The sequence below is a fragment of the Haliotis rubra genome, unplaced genomic scaffold (assembly GCF_003918875.1).
Source record: "Haliotis rubra isolate DU_JTF1 unplaced genomic scaffold, ASM391887v1 Scf299, whole genome shotgun sequence".
In the NCBI taxonomy this organism is placed as follows: Eukaryota; Metazoa; Mollusca; class Gastropoda; order Lepetellida; family Haliotidae; genus Haliotis; species Haliotis rubra.
In genome coordinates this window covers 1,091,544-1,109,453 of record NW_025766967.1, presented here as the reverse complement: position 1 = coordinate 1,109,453, position 17,910 = coordinate 1,091,544, and the positions used below count along the sequence as shown (strand labels likewise).

General features: G+C 41.2%; 1 protein-coding gene across 1 annotated transcript; it reads left to right on the top strand.

Annotated features, from left to right (window-relative positions):
* Positions 1–7,741: 7,741 nt before the first annotated feature.
* On the top strand, positions 7,742–17,902 carry LOC124282350. The gene is made up of 3 exons (XM_046718316.1): positions 7,742–7,804; positions 10,876–11,292; positions 17,832–17,902. Exons 1-3 carry the CDS (start codon positions 7,783–7,785, stop codon positions 17,900–17,902), a joined length of 510 nt encoding a protein of 169 aa, XP_046574272.1. The 5' UTR covers positions 7,742–7,782.
* The last annotated feature ends 8 nt before the right edge of the window (positions 17,903–17,910 follow it).

Below are 17,910 nucleotides of genomic sequence, written 5' to 3'. Positions count from 1 at the left end.
ATCTCTCCTCCCTGACGACAGCCTCCAAGGATACGTCACCACAATTACTGACATCCACAGTCTCGATGTTCAAACCCCATGCACCCAGTAAAACCCCGTCGTTAGAAAATCCTAATGCTGAAACGTCACTTAAAGCAAGAAAAGACACCAGCTAAAATGAAACGCAAGATCAACAGCTTACTAAAAATAACTCACTTGAATCAAGTAAGATTACAACACAGATTTCCAATGACCAATGTGCTGCTACAAGGGATAGGAGTGTTCAGTTTTGTGCAGGTCCACCTCGACATAAAACCAGCAGATATTATGTCGGCAGGATTACCAAAAACTGTTCAGAAGGTGTCATACGAGACTATATGCAAGAAAGAGGTGTGACAGTCACACACATGAAACTATTTACCAAACCAGAAAGAAATTTTGCAGCAGCGCAGATAAACATGCTCTCACAAGGAAAACACATTGTTGAAAATCCATCCTTTTGGCCTCAAAATATCATTGTGAAACCATAGTTGAGTCGAAGACTATTTCTTGAAAAGGTAAATTAACGGTATAACGTGACCGACGGTGTTGCAGCCACCACTTCAAGATGACCTGGTGCAATAGGACCACATCTACACAAGACTTATCGCTAATGGTATGGAACTGCCGTGGAGTCATGACGAGTGTAGCATACCTGAACTCATGTCTGTGGAACAATGACATCGACATCTGTGCACTGAGTGATCACAAACTGAAGGCCCACAATGCAATGTTCCTGGACTCGCTGAATACAGACTACTTCTCTGTAATTAACCCTGAAAAGGCATTTGACAAGCGCAGTGGCGGAACGGCACTATTATGCAAAAGTAGTCTCAGACATGTCATACGGGCCATTGAAATTGACAGTGACTGTGTCTGGTCTTGAACTACAGTGGAAACCTGATAAGTAAAATTTCAAGGGACTCGCCAAAATTGTTTACTTATCAGGTATTTTACTTATCCAAATTTATAAAAACCTGCAAATGACAACTATATGCATGTATATGTATGCATATGTAACAATGAACAACTTATCAGGACTGACCTACAGTTGTCAGTGTATTGTCAACTGCTTGACGGCAGCGAGCTGTAAGTAGGATGTTTGTTTGACTAGAGACTAACACGACTGCCCCTCATGTCGGATTATGTGGTGAACTCTAATTTAGTTCTCCTGTCTCTTTTGTTAAGTAATTTACTTCCAGGGACCGTGGGAAGACGTTTAGTTAAGCGGTATTATTTACTTATCCGAGTTTACACCTCATTTGTGATACAGGAAACTGCACACCATTACGGGGAACAATCGCATTCTCTCAGAGCCGTGTACCTGGACAGTGCCAAAGCCTTTGACACGGTCTGGCATGCTGGTCACCTTTACAAGTTGCATCTCCTGTGCGATATGGAACGTTTTGGAGAACATGTATTCCACCAACGCAAGCTGACGACATCACTCTCTTGAGTCCGCTCACATCCAACCTACAAGATCTGGTGCACATGTGTGAGGCCTACCGGTCAAGATGGAGGTTTAGCTTCGCCCCGTCAAAGAGCAGCGCTCTAACCTTCACAGACATGAAAGCAATGCATCATCTTCAGCTTAATCTCTATGGGAAGCCTATTCCGAACCTTGAGTCCATCAAACATGTTGGAAACGAACTCGACAAGAACTTCAACTCGCTCAATCAAAGCCTGCTCCAAACTGAAAGCCGCAATGATGTCTGTGCTAAAGTCTGGTTGCAATGGTGACGCCCTGAACCCTATCACTAGTTCTAAAATACTGCAAACAGTCTGTCTTCCAAAAGCGTGTTACGGATGCGAACCCTGGTCCTTCCTCACCAAAAGTGAAATATTGGCCATTGAAAGAGCACAACGTTTCTGCATTAAAGTGATTCAAGATCTCCCCAAAACAACCAGGACTGACGTGTGTAATGCTCGCTAGGATGGTTACCCATAGAAGTCCACATCAACAAAAGCAAACTCTTGTTCTTTGGAAGGCTGTGCCACCCCTCTTCCAGGAATACAAGCTTACAAGCTTCTTATGACACGAATCTTTGCCTTGAGAAACAACTGTGTTGTTGACCCAGGAGGATTCATCTCAGACATACTTCGTATCCTAACGAAGTATAACTTGTATGACTATCTGAAAGAAGTCTACTACTCTGGACGTCTCTGCCAATACTCACGATGGAAGCAGATTGTCAAGAAGGCAATCTTTGATGCTGAAACTGTAGCATGGCACCAACGTGTCGACGCCGACCCTGAAATGAGACATTTCTTGAAAATCCATCCTGTGCTGGCCCCACACAGAGCCTGGTTCATTGCCGGACAATTCCCACATCTTAAACAGCAATGCAAATTTGTGGTCAAGCCATGTGCATCATGGCGCCCAGGAGGTGCACAAGGCATATGTGAGCTGTGTCAGTCATGCTTCAAAGACTTACTCATCCATACCATCTGTCATTGTACAGATAAAATGAGTGAACAAGATAAACTGTAACATATGTTCTATTTGGGATTACACTTTCTTAGTAAAGTACAAATTCTAGTACTTTTTGATTAACTGGTAGTCTAGACTGCAGACTTTGTGTACCCCTCTGATAAGTGTTAATAGGCACAGCTCCCACGGCCGAAAGCTATGATTACACAATGCCATTTAGAAAGTGGTCAAATGTAACATATGTTATATTTGGGATTACACTTTCTTAGTAAAGTACAAATTCTAGTACTTTTGGAGTTGAGCCCCATCCGGGATTCGAACTCACACCCTCAGAGTCAGGCACCTAATCGCCAGCACACAAAGCCAGCCGCTTAACCCGCTCAGCTACTGCATCTTCCACAAAAATGAAAGTCGGACAACTGGTAGTCTAGACTGCAGACTTTGTGTACCCCTCTGATAAGTGTTAATAGGCACGGCTCCCACGGCCGAAAGCTATGATTACAATGCCATTTAGAAAGTGGTCAAATGTAACATATGTTATATTTGGGATTACACTTTCTTAGTAAAGTACAAATTCTAGTACTTTTGGAGTTGAGCCCCATCCGGGATTCGAACTCACACCCTCAGAGTCAGGCACCTAATCGCCAGCACACAAAGCCAGCCGCTTAACCCGCTCAGCTACTGCATCTTCCACAAAAATGAAAGTCGGACAACTGGTAGTCTAGACTGCAGACTTTGTGTACCCCTCTGATAAGTGTTAATAGGCACGGCTCCCACGGCCGAAAGCTATGATTACACAATGCCATTTAGAAAGTGGTCAAATGTAACATATGTTATATTTGGGATTACACTTTCTTAGTAAAGTACAAAATCTAGTACTTTTGGAGTTGAGCCCCATCCGGGATTCGAACTCACACCCTCAGAGTCAGGCACCTAATCGCCAGCACACAAAGCCAGCCGCCTAACCCGCTCAGCTTCCACAAAAATGGAAGTCGGACAACTGGTAGTCTAGACTGCAGACTTTGTGTGCCCCTCTGATAAGTGTTAATAGGCACGGCTCCCACGGCCGAAAGATAAACTGTGGCTTGAAATCTCAAGTATTGGTCCAATAGAGCTGGGAGTGAATCTGCTCAACCAACCTGAGGAGGATGTGGTATGCTGTCTTCTATCATGCACTCCATATGTCCCTTTGGATGACACTGACAACACCATCTACTCTTCTCTGGTCGTTCAAGGATTATATAGACTGTGTAAATACACCGGATTTACTTTATCGTAAAGTGACTTAAAACCAAACTCATCTAATCCAGTGCTGCTCCAATGACTCTAATGTATTCTCCTTTTAAATATCTCTCAGACGTAATGTACGTTTTCTGCCTGTCCATGTTATTGTACTCTCCGATGGAGGAATAAAGAATAATATTATTATTATATGTTTTACAGATTTAAGATAGTATGCAGCAGAGAGGGCTCGGGTGATCCTGGCACAGTCAGGCTGGTAAGACTCATCATCAGCTCAGGGCCCTTGCCCCCTCTACACGCAGCCCAGACAGTGAATGGGACTTCTCCCAGGAAACGCTGCCTAGTCGAACCCACCAAGAACTTTCCGGAGAATATGAAGGCTCCCCAACACTGCAGCCTTCTGCATTACCCAGAGTGTCAGAAGGGCTGTACTCCCGGTGGAGAACCCGGGTACTCTCCTGATCTGCGCCAAGAGATCAGGAGGTACCAAACCAAGGGCACCGAGAAAAATGGGGAGCCTGACGACAGTGTACTTGGGATGCAAGCGAGACATTTCAAAGGCGAGGTCCGCATATTTATCATGCTTTTCCTTAATCTTGCCAATCACATTGGTGTCAAAAGGGACAGAAAATTTAATGATATAAATACATTCATTGGCTTTATCAATGAGGACAAGATCAGGTTTGTTGGCAGGAATTCTTCTGAGGCTGTATATGGGCCTATTCCACAGAAGTTTGAAAGCATCATTTTCCATGACGTCCTGGACATGTTCAGGGTCGTTCCATGGATGGACCTCGGAGTCAAAGCCACAGGCATGTCGGAGACGGTAGTAAAAGCAGCGAGGCATGCCATCATGTCGTTTAAGATATGCTGTTTGTGCCAAGGAAGGGCATCCACTGACAAGGTGTTGGACAGTCTCTGTGAATTCATTGCAAAGTCGACATTTCATATTGATATTTTCTTTAAGAATCACATTTAGGCGATTGCGAGTGGGAAGTGACTGGTCCTGAGCAGCAAAAGAAAGCCCTCAGTTTCACATTTAAGACCAGCCGACTTCATCCTGGCGAAGGAGTCGGTGGGATTGCTATTCTGTTCAACACACTGCATGTACACACGATGCAATGGTTTCTCAGAAAGCTTCTCCACAAAAGACCGACTCTGGGCAGACTTGGTGAAGGACTTCACCTGGTTTACTCCCATCACTGTACAATCCAGCAGTACATCGCCATCAGCAAAATCAACCTCAAATTTCAGATTCTGTCCAACAACCTTGGCACGCTTAAAATAGCTGTGGAATTCCTTGCTTTCATCATGAGTCTTGACATGCATCACTAGAGGATCATCCGATAAATAAATATGTGCAAAAGTACACAATAAAATGCTGTCATGAAGAGCCTCCACATTAATCAAACCCCGACCTCCAGAATTGATTGGCATGTATAAACGGTTAAGAGAGGAACGAGGGTGGTGGGCTCTGTTATCAGACATAATCCTTCTGGTCAGACGGTCAAGACTCTGGATGTATTGTTTTGTCCAGTCAACTACTCCAAAGGAATAAGAAAGAACTGGCACAGCAAAAGTATTGGTGGTTTTGACCTTTTTTTCGAGCATTTAGCTCTGAGCTCCAGATTTTCTTTAAGCGAGATTTGTACTCGGCCCGAAGTTTGTCTTGAATCTGGGCATTCTGGAGCTTGCCTCGAACTTGCATTCCAAGATAGGTGTAGGCCTGATCTTCCACAAGATTATCAATAACTCCCCCCCCCCCCCCTTGTAACTTTACCGATCCATCATTAGTTACCTTGCCACGTTTCAAATGAAGAGTATTACATTTGTCGAGTCCAAATGTCATGCCAATATCATTAGAAAAGGACTCGACAAGGAGAACCTGCTCTTTCAAATTGGAATCTCCTTTGGCAAGGAGCTCGATGTCATCCATGTAAAGGAGATGAGTAAGAGGTGTTGAGGATCTGTGCTGAGGAGGTCCGGGATGGTAACCCTCCTCATTATTGAGCAGAAAGCTCAAAGGATTTAAAGACAGACAAAAAAGAAAAGGACTAAATGAATCCCCCTGAAATATTCCCCCTTCTGATCTGAATAGATTCCAAAGTCTACACCTGCCCTTGTGAGTACATCTCAAGTTGAGTCGACCAGCAACTCATTAAAGACTTGAGTAAATCAAGTAGTCGCTTAGGGAGGTCAATACAATGAAGAGACTTCAGAATCCATTCGTTAGGGACAGAGTCGTATGCTTTTTTGTAGTCAATCCAGCCTCTTCCAAAATCATTTTCTGTACAAGAAGTTGATCCTTGCACCCCTAACATCTCTTTCTTGCTCCCTTCTGCTCTCTGTAAATGATATCATTGGAAGAGCAGTAAGATGACACGAGGTTTGTCAAACACCCTGTGAATATTTTGTATTGTGTATTCAAACATGTGATAGGGCGGAAGTTTTTGGGATCAGTCAAGTCTTCTTTCTTGGGGAGAAGAATTGTGCGACCTTTGCAGAACCATGGAGGAACATCACTTGTGTCCACGAGAGTATTGAAACAGTGTAGTAATGGTGTTTGGACACAGTGGAACAGTTTCCAATACCGATTTCGAATGCCATCAGGCCCTGGAGCTGTATTAGATTTGGACTTTTTTATAACACTTTTCAGGCAATCTGGTGAGATGTAACAGACAAACGACCTAGTTACCTTCTCATGCATTGCATTGTCATAATCACTGACCCATGGTGCCTCCAGGTTACAGTCGCCGGGTATAGACCACAACTGTTTCCAGAACCTTTCATTGGCATTGCCTGTAGAAGTGTTTTTCATTATTTCTGAAAAGTTTATTTTGTTTGATAAATTTATTTTTCTTTTCCCACTTTTTCTTTCTTTCAATCCAAACTTTTATTTTTGCCTTAAGGGAATCGACAATTTGGAGAAGTACATTTTGTTTTGTTGTCTTGTACTGCAATTTTTGTTTTCGCCAAATTGTCTTTTGCCGTTTTGACATTGGACTCCCTGATGATCTTAGTTTCAGGCACAGCTCTATCCAGGAAACGTATTTTCTAGTTTCTGTTAGTTTCACTTGAAACCGGTTATTCTTTGGTGTAGTCTTCTTAGTATTAGATGCTTTTTTCTTTGGAAACTGTGTGAAGTTCCTCCAAGGTTCGAGCAGCAGCGTAGACACAGCAATTAACTTCATGTAATGAACAGTCCGTAGAAAGTTTCATAGAAATAATGTCATTTAATAAATCAATTTCATGTTTGGGAAAAGATAAATTTGTTTGTTTAATTGACCTCCGTTTTTCTAAAGGTATATCAGATATTTCATCATAAATAGAATGAAACAAAATATACACAGGATTTTCTGAAAGATCTGCAACTGAAGAAGAGGAAGAGTGAGGGTCCGACATTTCGGGGTCAATTGGCTCTATGCCAGAAGAGTTTCCATCAGAAAGAGGAAAGAGGTTGACACGGACATCCATTACAAGTTTTGGGTCTGCTGCCACTTAAGCATTCTGCTCATGGAAAGGTTCCTGACGGGCACCAGTTGTGGGTTGAACTGGCTCACGGTGTATGAGATTTTTAAGACGCCGGAATTGGTCGCGGAGATTTTGCTCCGTCAGGTAAGCATACATGGGCATGGCATTGTCCCAATGCAGCTTAAGCGACTTGCCATTAATGCGTGGATTATCAGGCCACCCTGTCGCTTTCGCACACTCAAGTTATGTGGATTTGAGATGGTTTGACCAAGATATTCTTGGCCGGATTCTGTGCCTTCCCCTGGGGTAAGTCCCATCTCCAGTATGGTTTGTTTCTTTACCGGAGGAAGGCTGACTGGGCTGCGGAAGTGAAAGATTGAACTCTTCTTGGTTTTCTGTAACCCAGTAATTTCCCAGCTTCGGGGAATCAGCCCTAACTGGGTGATGTAGGTTCAGTTCAGGGAACGTAATTCCCCTATCTAGGCCCACCACGAAGAGGCGTACATCATCAGGCCCTTATTATTATTATTATTATTATTATTATTATGCCACTTCCTGCTTATTGTTTGGTTATTCTTTCAACCACAGGTGATGTCCATATAGTCTTTGAAGCCTCAAAGATGGCAGACCCGCAGAAAGAAGGTATGTGTTAATTGGAATTCTTTTGTCGGTCTTAGAGTTATCTGCTTGAATGTTTTATTATAGCACGTGTTTTTCAAGTAAAAAATTGACGTGCATTTGACTTGTTTGTGACGCGTGCGACCAGAGCAGGATGTGCTTATCTAGCATCACAGACAAACAGACAGATTTTAATTTGTAATGTCGGCCAAATGGCCCATAATACAGTTACATAATATAAGGTACTGATGGGCAGTGGTCATTCTCATTAATTACATTGTAGCTTTATATCTGCAAGAGAGTATGTGGGCTATAAGTAAACCAGTAATGAATATAATACGTGGATGTTTAGAGCTTAAAATATTATGGGGTGAGAGTGGACAGTTGTATACATTTCTAAGTTGAATGAGATATTTTTCACGGAAGTGTTGGTACTGTTTGCAGAAAGAAATTATGTTTTTCGACTTCAATTTGTGGGGAATTGCAAAATGTACACTAGAGCTCTTCAATAGGCATAGACACAAGATGTTGACTTTAAAATCGTTGTGGGTAATCCGAAATTTGCAGAAAGCACGTATGTAATTGGTAGGCTCCTTCTTATTACCCGATTTGTAGTGTGCCAAGATTATTCCAATATTCCATTGCTTCGGGAACATACCTTCATCCTATAGTTTGTTAAATAGCAGCTTTAGATACGGAGTTACTTGATGATAATTTGAAGAGTTCTGACGGACGCCCATCAATGCCTGGAGCCTTTCCACTTTTGAGGTCCAATATTGCCGTTGTAATTTCATCCTCAGTTATTTCAGTGTTAAAGTAAGCGTCACTATTTGCACAACCTGCACACTCATTACATGTATGATGTTCTAAGAAACCTTAACATGTTCATCAAAATCAGAGTTTGTGTTAATCAGTACAGGATTTAATAATTTCCTAAATAATCTTGCCATTCGGATGCTGCTATTGAAGAAACGTGCTTTGTGTGGATTTGGTTCTTAATTTGTTTCCACATTTCTTTACAATTATTTCCAGCTGCAGCTGTAGCATTTATTTCATCTGCCATTTTCCTGTGGTTCTGTGTTTTCTTAACGTTGCAACATTCTTTGAAAGATGTTTTGCATCCATATAGTAGCTCCGAGTTTTGTCACATCTGTAGATAGCAAAAACTGATCACAGGTGAGACAGGTAAACAACACGTGGTCATAGCTACATCCACCCTAGCATCGTCACTAGGGGATAGAGATCCATAAACACATACTTATGATAGGAAATCTTGCACAGGACGCTGCTCTTGCAGAGGCTTCATTCCAAGCCAGGCCGTCAATAGATAATTCATAAGAAACGTAACAGGGAACGCTTTGAATATCTCCAAAGAGAAATCCCCCTCATCAACAAATCAGGCCTTAATGGAAAGCACCTGAAAATGTACTGCTTTGTATCTAACCTGTCCCTTGTGTCCAAGCAATTTGAGAAGGCAGTGGTTAACAGATACGCCTCGCGTTTCTGACACAGTAGTAACCGATACCTGGAGATATGATAGTACGTAAAACAGACTATATAGACAAACTTTAATGATAACTTCTTTGTTCGTTTGTGCGACGTTTCGATACAGATTCTTGTCAAGCAGGAATGTAACCTGAAGTGGAGGCGATGAATATATGCGGAATGTAACAAAGAAAACAACATAATTAACATAACTGGATAGGTAGTGAGCTGTTAGAGCCAATGAGTTGGCAGAGTGAAAGGCATGGACGTGCAGAGATGTACAAATGAAAGGGGTAAATTAAAAAAAGGAGGAGATGTTTATAAAGTTGGCTTGACTTGGTGGAGGAGTGCTTCACAAAGCGGATTGAATGAAATATCATCGATTGATGGTTTTGATGTGAATGGCATTCGTTGAGTTTGCGTTTGGTGAAGTCTGTTTGATTTTGTCAAGAATGGTGATGCCGGCCCAGTTCATATGGTGACGATATGTTTATGAGGGTTAGATTAGATGTTAGCAGAGATTTTTGAACTGGTAACGGAAGACTGATGTTCTTTCACTCGGGTGTTGATGGGTAAGGATGTTTTGAAGGTTGTTAAGGTTGGACGATGAAGAGAAGTTAGTAACTATGCCTGCTTGGTGTTTTAGCAGTCAGCTTGTTTGTTGTGATGGTTCTTTGACTAGCGTATGAATCTGAACAGATATATTATGAGTAGCACAACACAGGATACCTGCTGGAGCTAGGACTGATCATAACGCCTGTGAATATTTTCGCCACCGAATATGTCCACGAAACTCGCGTACAAACAGTTTCCACCAAAAGCACTTTCTGCTGACAAACACGTGCTCACTATCTCAAGGAAGAAACTGAAATCTCAGATCTGTCAGGTTTGTTACCGACGCTCTCTCACTGAAAATCAGACTTGGTTAAAACCTACCTTTTCAACACCATGATCCTGGCTGCTAGTGAATGCGTCACCTCGTTCCTATCGCTGCAATTACTTTTAATGCCCTCACAATATTCTGCATCTGATGTTCACCGTCTCATCTATCTCTTGTAAATTAGGTTCATTTTATAGTGAGTGAGTGAGTGAGTGAGTGAGTGAGTGAGTTACAATTTGTAGTCACATCGGCAATAATTCAGCCTTACCGTGACTAAAACAATTCATACATTGAAAAATGAATAAAAATGAATAAATAAAATATATTAGAAAATATGTCTATGACGGACAGTAAGAACAACTAGAATATCACTATTATTAATGCAAAACTGTCATGTAAATGTAAAACTATTTTACTATTCAAGACAATACAATATAAAAGCTGGCTTTAGATCGCCAACAACTAGTTTTGCTACCTGCATGGACCCTAGCTCGATTTTTGCCACACCATACCAGATCTTGGCAATATTGGCAAATTTAACCAAGCATGAGAAGAACAAGATTAAATATACTTTGAATGTTTTTGGCACTTACGTATTTCGTTAAAAGATGGACGGTTTACGGTAACATCAGTGTACGCTAAAATCTACACAATAGTTAAAAAATATCAGTTGCAGTTCACCAACTTAAACTATACATTGATTGTGCGCCCTATGCACATATCTTTTCAGTTACAAGATTCCTGGATGGGAAAGAAACAAAAGAAACGGATATCCAGTCTCAAGACGAAGACAGTGATGAAGCATATTATAGCGCTTGCGAATCTATTTGGACTTTTGAGACAAAACCAGACAAGAAGGTGCTAAATGTTGATCCCTCCTCGGGGGAGATAGAACCACTTTGCGACTTAAAGGATTCATTTCGGCAAATATATCGTGCTAACCTGAAAGAAGTACAAAGTGGCAGTATAGTGTTTGTGTTTGAGCACGAAACCAAAAAGGATGCTATACAGATGATAAGGAGGCATCGGGAAGTAGAACACCTGATATTACACTGCTTGCGTCAAATCGACTCCGAAGTTGAGGACATAACACTTCACATAAAACTACAAGACCTGAGTCAGTCTGAAAGGAAAGCGGATACAACAGGTACAACATATTTTGTCAGTATACATCATTTGCAAACGCCCCTTTTTCTGAGAGATTATAAAAGTGAGTGAGTGAGTGAGTTATTATTTAACGTCACATCGGCAATATTTCAGCCATATCGTGACGAGAACATTTGGCATTGCAATAGAATATATATATAGTTATTATAAAAAACCTGCCGACGAAGGGCAGTTAAACTACTAGATAATCACAGATATCAATATAAAACTAGCGAACAAAGCTAAAATATTCCAATTAAAGAAGACAATACAATGTAAAAATGGGCTATAGATCGCCAACAACTGAAGGTAGATCACCATACTAGGAACCATGGGGACTACCTGCATGGACCCTAGTTGGATTTACACCATCCCTTCAGTCATCGGCGACAGAAGAGAAATCTAGCCATAAATTAAAAGCACACATATTCTACGATTAAAAACATGGTATACTTAAATTGACTTTGAAAGTTTTGGGACTTACGTACCCCCTCAGGAGGACAATAATTTTACGCTTCGTCAACCCCCTTTGAGGGTACAGCCACTAACAATCTCAGTTACTAATATAAACTACCAATAATAAAATATTTAACTATTTACAAATCAGTCAACAAATCTATTTTTTTTTAAAATGCAATAATTAAATGAGGACTGACATTATTAAAAAGATCCTTCAGAGTTTTGGATATGAAATAGATATCCCTTGTGATGGAATATTCAATGCAGTCAAGCAAGACATGCTTAACTGTGATCCTTTCATCACAAGGGATACAAAACAGAGGATCTTCGCCTTTCAATAAATATTCATGAGTATATCTGGTATGGCCAATGCGACATCGTCGCGTAATGACCTCCTCAAATCTGGACTGACAACCCAAGTAGGTGTTACCAATGTAGGGTTTTATTGAATGTAATTTATTAATACCTACTTGGGTGTCCCACTTCTTTTGCATTAGATCGCGGATGTATGTTCTAATGCTAGCTTTATGATCAGAGTATGGGATCAGAAGTGGTGTCACAGATTTGTTGAGGGCTGCCTTAGCAGCAATATCAGCCATCGTGTTCCCAGAAATTCCAACGTGGCTGGGTAACCAACAAAAGACGATGTCGCATTGGCCAGTAGCAAGTTCATTGTACAATTCAATAATTTCTAATAAAAGTGGATGTTTACAAGACAGGTTTTTAATAGCCTGAAGACACGAAAGAGAATCTGAAAAGATGATATATTGTTTATATTTACGGTGTTTATTAATATATTTAAGAGCTGTTAAGATGGCGTTTGCTTCTGCTGTAAATATAGAGCTGTTATCCGGTATTCTAGAAGATATTGTTCGGGATCCAACGACAGTGGCACATGCCACTGCGCCACCATCCTTGGACCCATCTGTAAATAAGGATTTGTATGTAGTATATTTATTTCTTAATTGACTAAATTCTTGTTTATACTGTAATTCATTTGTTTCTGTTTTTTTAAATGTAGTTAATGTTAGGTCAACTTGTGGCCTAACCAACTGCCAAGGCGGAGAAGAAAGAAAACGGGAAGGAACTATATGTTCTAGCTCAATGCCAGCAGCAGAAAGAAAAGGTTTCACTCTAATACCAAGAGGCGGAACAAGGGAAGGCTTCTTGTTATACAGATCTTCATATAGTGGATTAAAGACACAGTTATATGCAGGGTTTGACTCATTGGAATAAAGTTTTGTATTATACTGTAAAGTTAATTTTATACGGCGTTGTGTAAGAGGTGGCTCATCAGCCTCGACGTAGAGGCTGTCAACAGGTGAAGTTCTAAAGGAACCAAGACATAGTCTTAGACCTTGGTGGTGGACAGAATCTAAAAGTTTTTGATTACTGTTGCAGGCTCCACCATAAACGATGGAGCCATAATCAAGTTTGGAATGTACCAATGATCGATATAATTGTAGGAGGGTAGCTTGATCCCCTCCCCACTTAGAATTGGAAACGACTTTCAACAAGTCAAGTGCCTTCAAGCATTTAGTTTTTAGGGACTTGATATGGGGAAGAAAAGTTAGATGCGAGTCAAAAATTAAACCCAAGAACTTGGCCTCCTTCACAACTTTGATGGGAGTGCCATTGAGAAACAGTTATGCGGTTTATATTTTCTACAAAAATGTATACAATTAGTTTTGGATTTAGAAAATTTAAAGCCGTTTTCAAGACACCATTTATGTATTTTATTTAAACACAGCTGCATTTGCCGCTCAATAGTATGCATATTCTTACCGCGACAAGAAATATTAAAATCATCCACAAAAAAGTGATCCATCAATTGAATCGTTTAAAACCTTTGATAAACTGTTAATCTTGATGCTAAACAGTGTAACAAACACACTATCGCCTTGCGGGACTCCCTGATCCTGATTAAAATGGTCAGACAGGGTTGAACCCACTCGGACTTGAAATTGCCTGTTATTTAAAAAGTTGGATATGAAGTGAGGCAAAAGGCCTTGTAATCCAAAGTCATGTAAATCTTTTAAAATCCCATGTTTCCATGTTGTGTCGTATGCTAAATGCTCGATGGTACTACGGTTTTTACGGAAACCACATTGTATATTAGTTAGAAGGTTATTGGTTTCCAAGTACCAAACAAATCGATTATTTATCATGCGTTCCATAGTCTTGCAAACACAGCTAGTTAATGAAATTGGGCTATAATTGGAAGGATCAGTATGATCACGTCCAGGTTTAGGGATTGGCACAATTATAGTATTGCGCCACGACGAAGGAAATTGTCCAGATGTCCAAATGTCATCAAAAAATAGATAAGAGCGTCTCTAAACATGATTCAGGCAAGTGCTTCAGGAGTTGATAATGTATACCATCAGCTCCTGAAGCAGTATCGTGAGCTTGGTCAAGAGCAGTATGAAGCTCATGTATCGAAAAGGTTTCGTTGTAGTCTTCCCCATTGTCTGAATTGAAATTAATATATTTCTTTTCCTGCTGTCTTTGATATTTCTGGAATTCAGGTACATAGTTTGATGAGGAAGAATGTTTGGCCAAAGTTTCTCCAAGTTTATTTGCTATGTCAGATTTATTAGTTAATAATTCATCTCCATTTTTTAGATGCTTAATGCTAGATTTAGAGCCCTTACCTTTTATTTTCTGTATCATGTTCCACACCTTTGATATTGGCGTGCGCGAATTGATGTTTGAGACATAGTTTCGCCAAGATTGGCGTTTATTTTGTTTAAAAGTACGCCGTGCTTTGGCGTTTAGAATTCTAAATTTGTTTAAATTGTGGACCATAGGATGGCGACGGAAATAATGTTCAGCTTTCTTCCGTGCCTTGCGAGCTTGTTTGCATTCAGCGTTAAACCATGGTTTACGTACATGAGGAACTGCAGAGGATTTGGGGATACACTTGTCAGCTATGTGTCTGAGCTCATCTGAAAACATTTGATGGCATCAGGAAGATCATGAAAAAGTTCAGGTTTGAGTTTTGTCAGCACAGAAAGTTTCATATAAAGGCCAGTTAGCCTTCTTAAAGTTCCATCTTGATGATGGAGGAACATCAGATGGAATCACGGGTTGGAGAATTGTTGGGGAAATGGTCACTTCCACAGGTCGTCGTGGACTGACCACTCAAATTCATTCAATAAGTCTGAGTCTGTAATTGATAAATCAAGGGCTGAATAAGTTCCTGTGCCAGGATGTAAATATGTGCTCGAACCATCAATTATATATGCATACATCATTATCTGAACAAAAGTCTTCTAATAGTTTACCTTTGGCATTAGTTGTTGTACCACCCCAGAGCGGGTTGTGGCCATTTAAATCTCCCATAATGATACAAGGTTTTGGGAGTTGGTCATATAAATTTTGAAGGTCAGACTTCCGAAGAGTTGAAGATGGTGAGAAGTATAATGAGCATAATGTGAACGCAACATGTAACGTCAGTCTTACTGCAACCGCCTGGAGACCAGTATTAAGTATAACAGGGCTGTGGATAACACTTTGTTTGATAAGGATCGAACATCCTCCAGTGGCCCGATCACCTGGAGGTGAAAAGGAGTGGTATGCATTGAAATTACGTAATTCAAATGTATCCGTCTGTTTTAAATATGTCTCCTGGAGACAAATGGCTGATGGTGTGAAGTCCTGGACTAAGAGCTGCAAATCATTGAAGTTATTCCTTAGCCCTCTGCAGTTCCACTGTACAAGATTATTAAAAGACATTATCTTTTGGGGGGATTTATTGGGGATCTACCCCGCACTTGTTTGGAGGGCGACAAGCTATGTGCCCTAGAATGGACGTTTTCAGATACGTCCATGTCCTCAAGAGATCCATATTTGTTAAACAACTGAATTTTATTTTGAGACCCTTTGGAGCTCTGCCACTTTGTTTCTTGTTAGCATCAGGCTTAGGCTTTACCTTTACTTTGAACAATTTGTTGATTGTCAGATGACGATTGAGTGAGCGAGCGTGATTGAGAAGAAGATTTTGCCGTACCAGGAAGTGATTCCTCAGTCTGAGACGATATCTCAGGGTACAAATTCTGTGGAGAGTCCCCTTTGACCCAAGTCAAGGTTGTTTGGCAGCTAGTGGATGCTTTTGTTATTTTAGAGCTAGACTGAGATGGTGATTTGGCTACTGCAGCATAACTCTCTGGAAGGTCGGATCCCTTTACCAGTTTTTTGGCCTCAGAAAAAGTGATATTTTGGGTAAATTTGATTTTGTTAATTGCCATTTGCTCTTTCCAAATGGGACACTCTTTAGAAAAAGCTGAATGGTCGCCCGAGCAGTTGGTGCATGTTTTAAAAGTACTGTTACAATCTTCTGTTGTGTGTGTCTTCTCACCACAGTGAGCACACACAACAGACAATGTACAAGTATTTACTCCGTGTCCATATTTCTGGCATTTAAAACACCTGAGTGGGTTAGGGATGTAGGTGTCAACGGGGAATGTTACAGTAACCTGCCTTCAGCGATTTGGGAGCATTTGGGGATGAAAAGGAAAAAAGATAGGTATTCGTTCTGAAAGTTTCATTGTTTTTCCGGGTTGTAAAGCGCTTAACGTAAAGAACACCTTGATCTTTCATTTCTGATACTATGTCAAGTTCTGACATATCATCAAACAATCTGTCCCGGTCTCTGACGATTCCTTTACTTGTGTTCAAAGTTTTGTGAGCAGAGACCGAGACCTGAATGCCAACGAACAATTCTGTATTCATCAAGTTGGTTGATTGTGTTTTTTTCGCGCATTCAACTAGCAGCGCACCTGAACGGAGACGTTTGATGTTCTTTACATCCCCAGCAATACCTTGAATACCCTTAGATACTGCAAAAGGGTTCAACTTTAATGGACTCTTGTCTAGAGTCTTGATTACAAGGAAACGTGGCAAATACTCAATCGATTTAGGTAGTCTGTGGTCATCATCAACAGGGTCATTGTCAAGAGGACGTTTGGTTTTTTTTTTTGTTGGTGTTTCGTAAGCCATGGTTATTGTATTACATTTCATCATCCGAGCTCCCCACCCACCACGGAGTATCACAAGGACGATGCTAAAAACAAGCGGATCTCCGACTTGCAGCACCAAGGATACCCGGATGACATACTCCAGCAGAAAAATTAAAAGATTAATGAATCCACCAGATTGGCCCATGAGCCACCGCCTTCTGGGCATACGACTCTAGGCAAAAACATACATGAAATCGTGCAGTTGACATTCAAAAATTCAAAAATTGCCAAGACTTAAAAATGTCATATATTAATTCTCAAATTTTGTGTAACATTTTACAGTTGTAGCACAGGGCTTGCCGTGACCAGCCGATTGATTGAACCGGGCCAGTTCAACCACCCGTCTAGGTGAAGTAAGGGTCGAAGTGGTGTATTGGGCAAAGGAACGCTGTTCCTGGAGCCCCTGCCCTCAACCACCAGAATCCCGTCCTCCACCGACACAGGGGCGCAACCCACGGCAAACGGTTTGTTGGACCTAATATCCCCCCGGGTCCACAACGGGGTGTTGAAGGGCGCTTGGCGTGACCCAGCACCCACCACGAGGAGGTGGCCCTTCATGGGTGCCAGAGATATTATAAAAATATCCTGTAATATCATAGTGGTATATGGTGATAGGTCAGTGTGTGTGGAAAGCTCCAGTAACATCACAGCGTGGTATATGGTGACTGGTGAAAGGACATGGAAAGCTCCAGTAACATCACAGTGTGATATATGGTGATATGTCAGTGTGTGTGGAAAGCTCCAGTAATGTCACAGCGTGGTATATGGTGACAGGTCAGTGTGTGTGGAAAGCTCCAGTAACATCACAGCATGGTATATGGTGACTGGTGAAAGTACATGGAAAGCTCCAGTGACATCACAGCGTGGTATATGGTGACAGGTCAGTGTGTGTGGAAAGCCTGCAGTCATTGTGTGACGTGCCCAAGGGATACAATTATATACAGTAATTTGCGGCACCCAATTAGACAACAGTTGCACCTGTGACCTGATGCATGAGACTGGAAATGACATTTGATTTAAGGGTAAATTTAGAAATAAAGTGTTTGAATTTTGTTTCCAGAAACCCGAATGGGTCTGTGCATGAGAACAGAATCGCCTTCATTGGCTGAAACGAGTGGATACCGTGAGTAGACCTCGTA

Bases quoted from the DNA above. Each gene is read 5' to 3' on its own strand.
- LOC124282350 (XM_046718316.1), top strand. From the start codon at position 7,783: ATGGCAGACCCGCAGAAAGAAG. The intron at 7,805-10,875 runs GTATGTGTTAAT...ATATCTTTTCAG, and splicing joins GGCAGACCCGCAGAAAGAAG to TTACAAGATTCCTGGATGGG. The intron at 11,293-17,831 runs GTACAACATATT...TTTTGTTTCCAG, and splicing joins AAGGAAAGCGGATACAACAG to AAACCCGAATGGGTCTGTGC.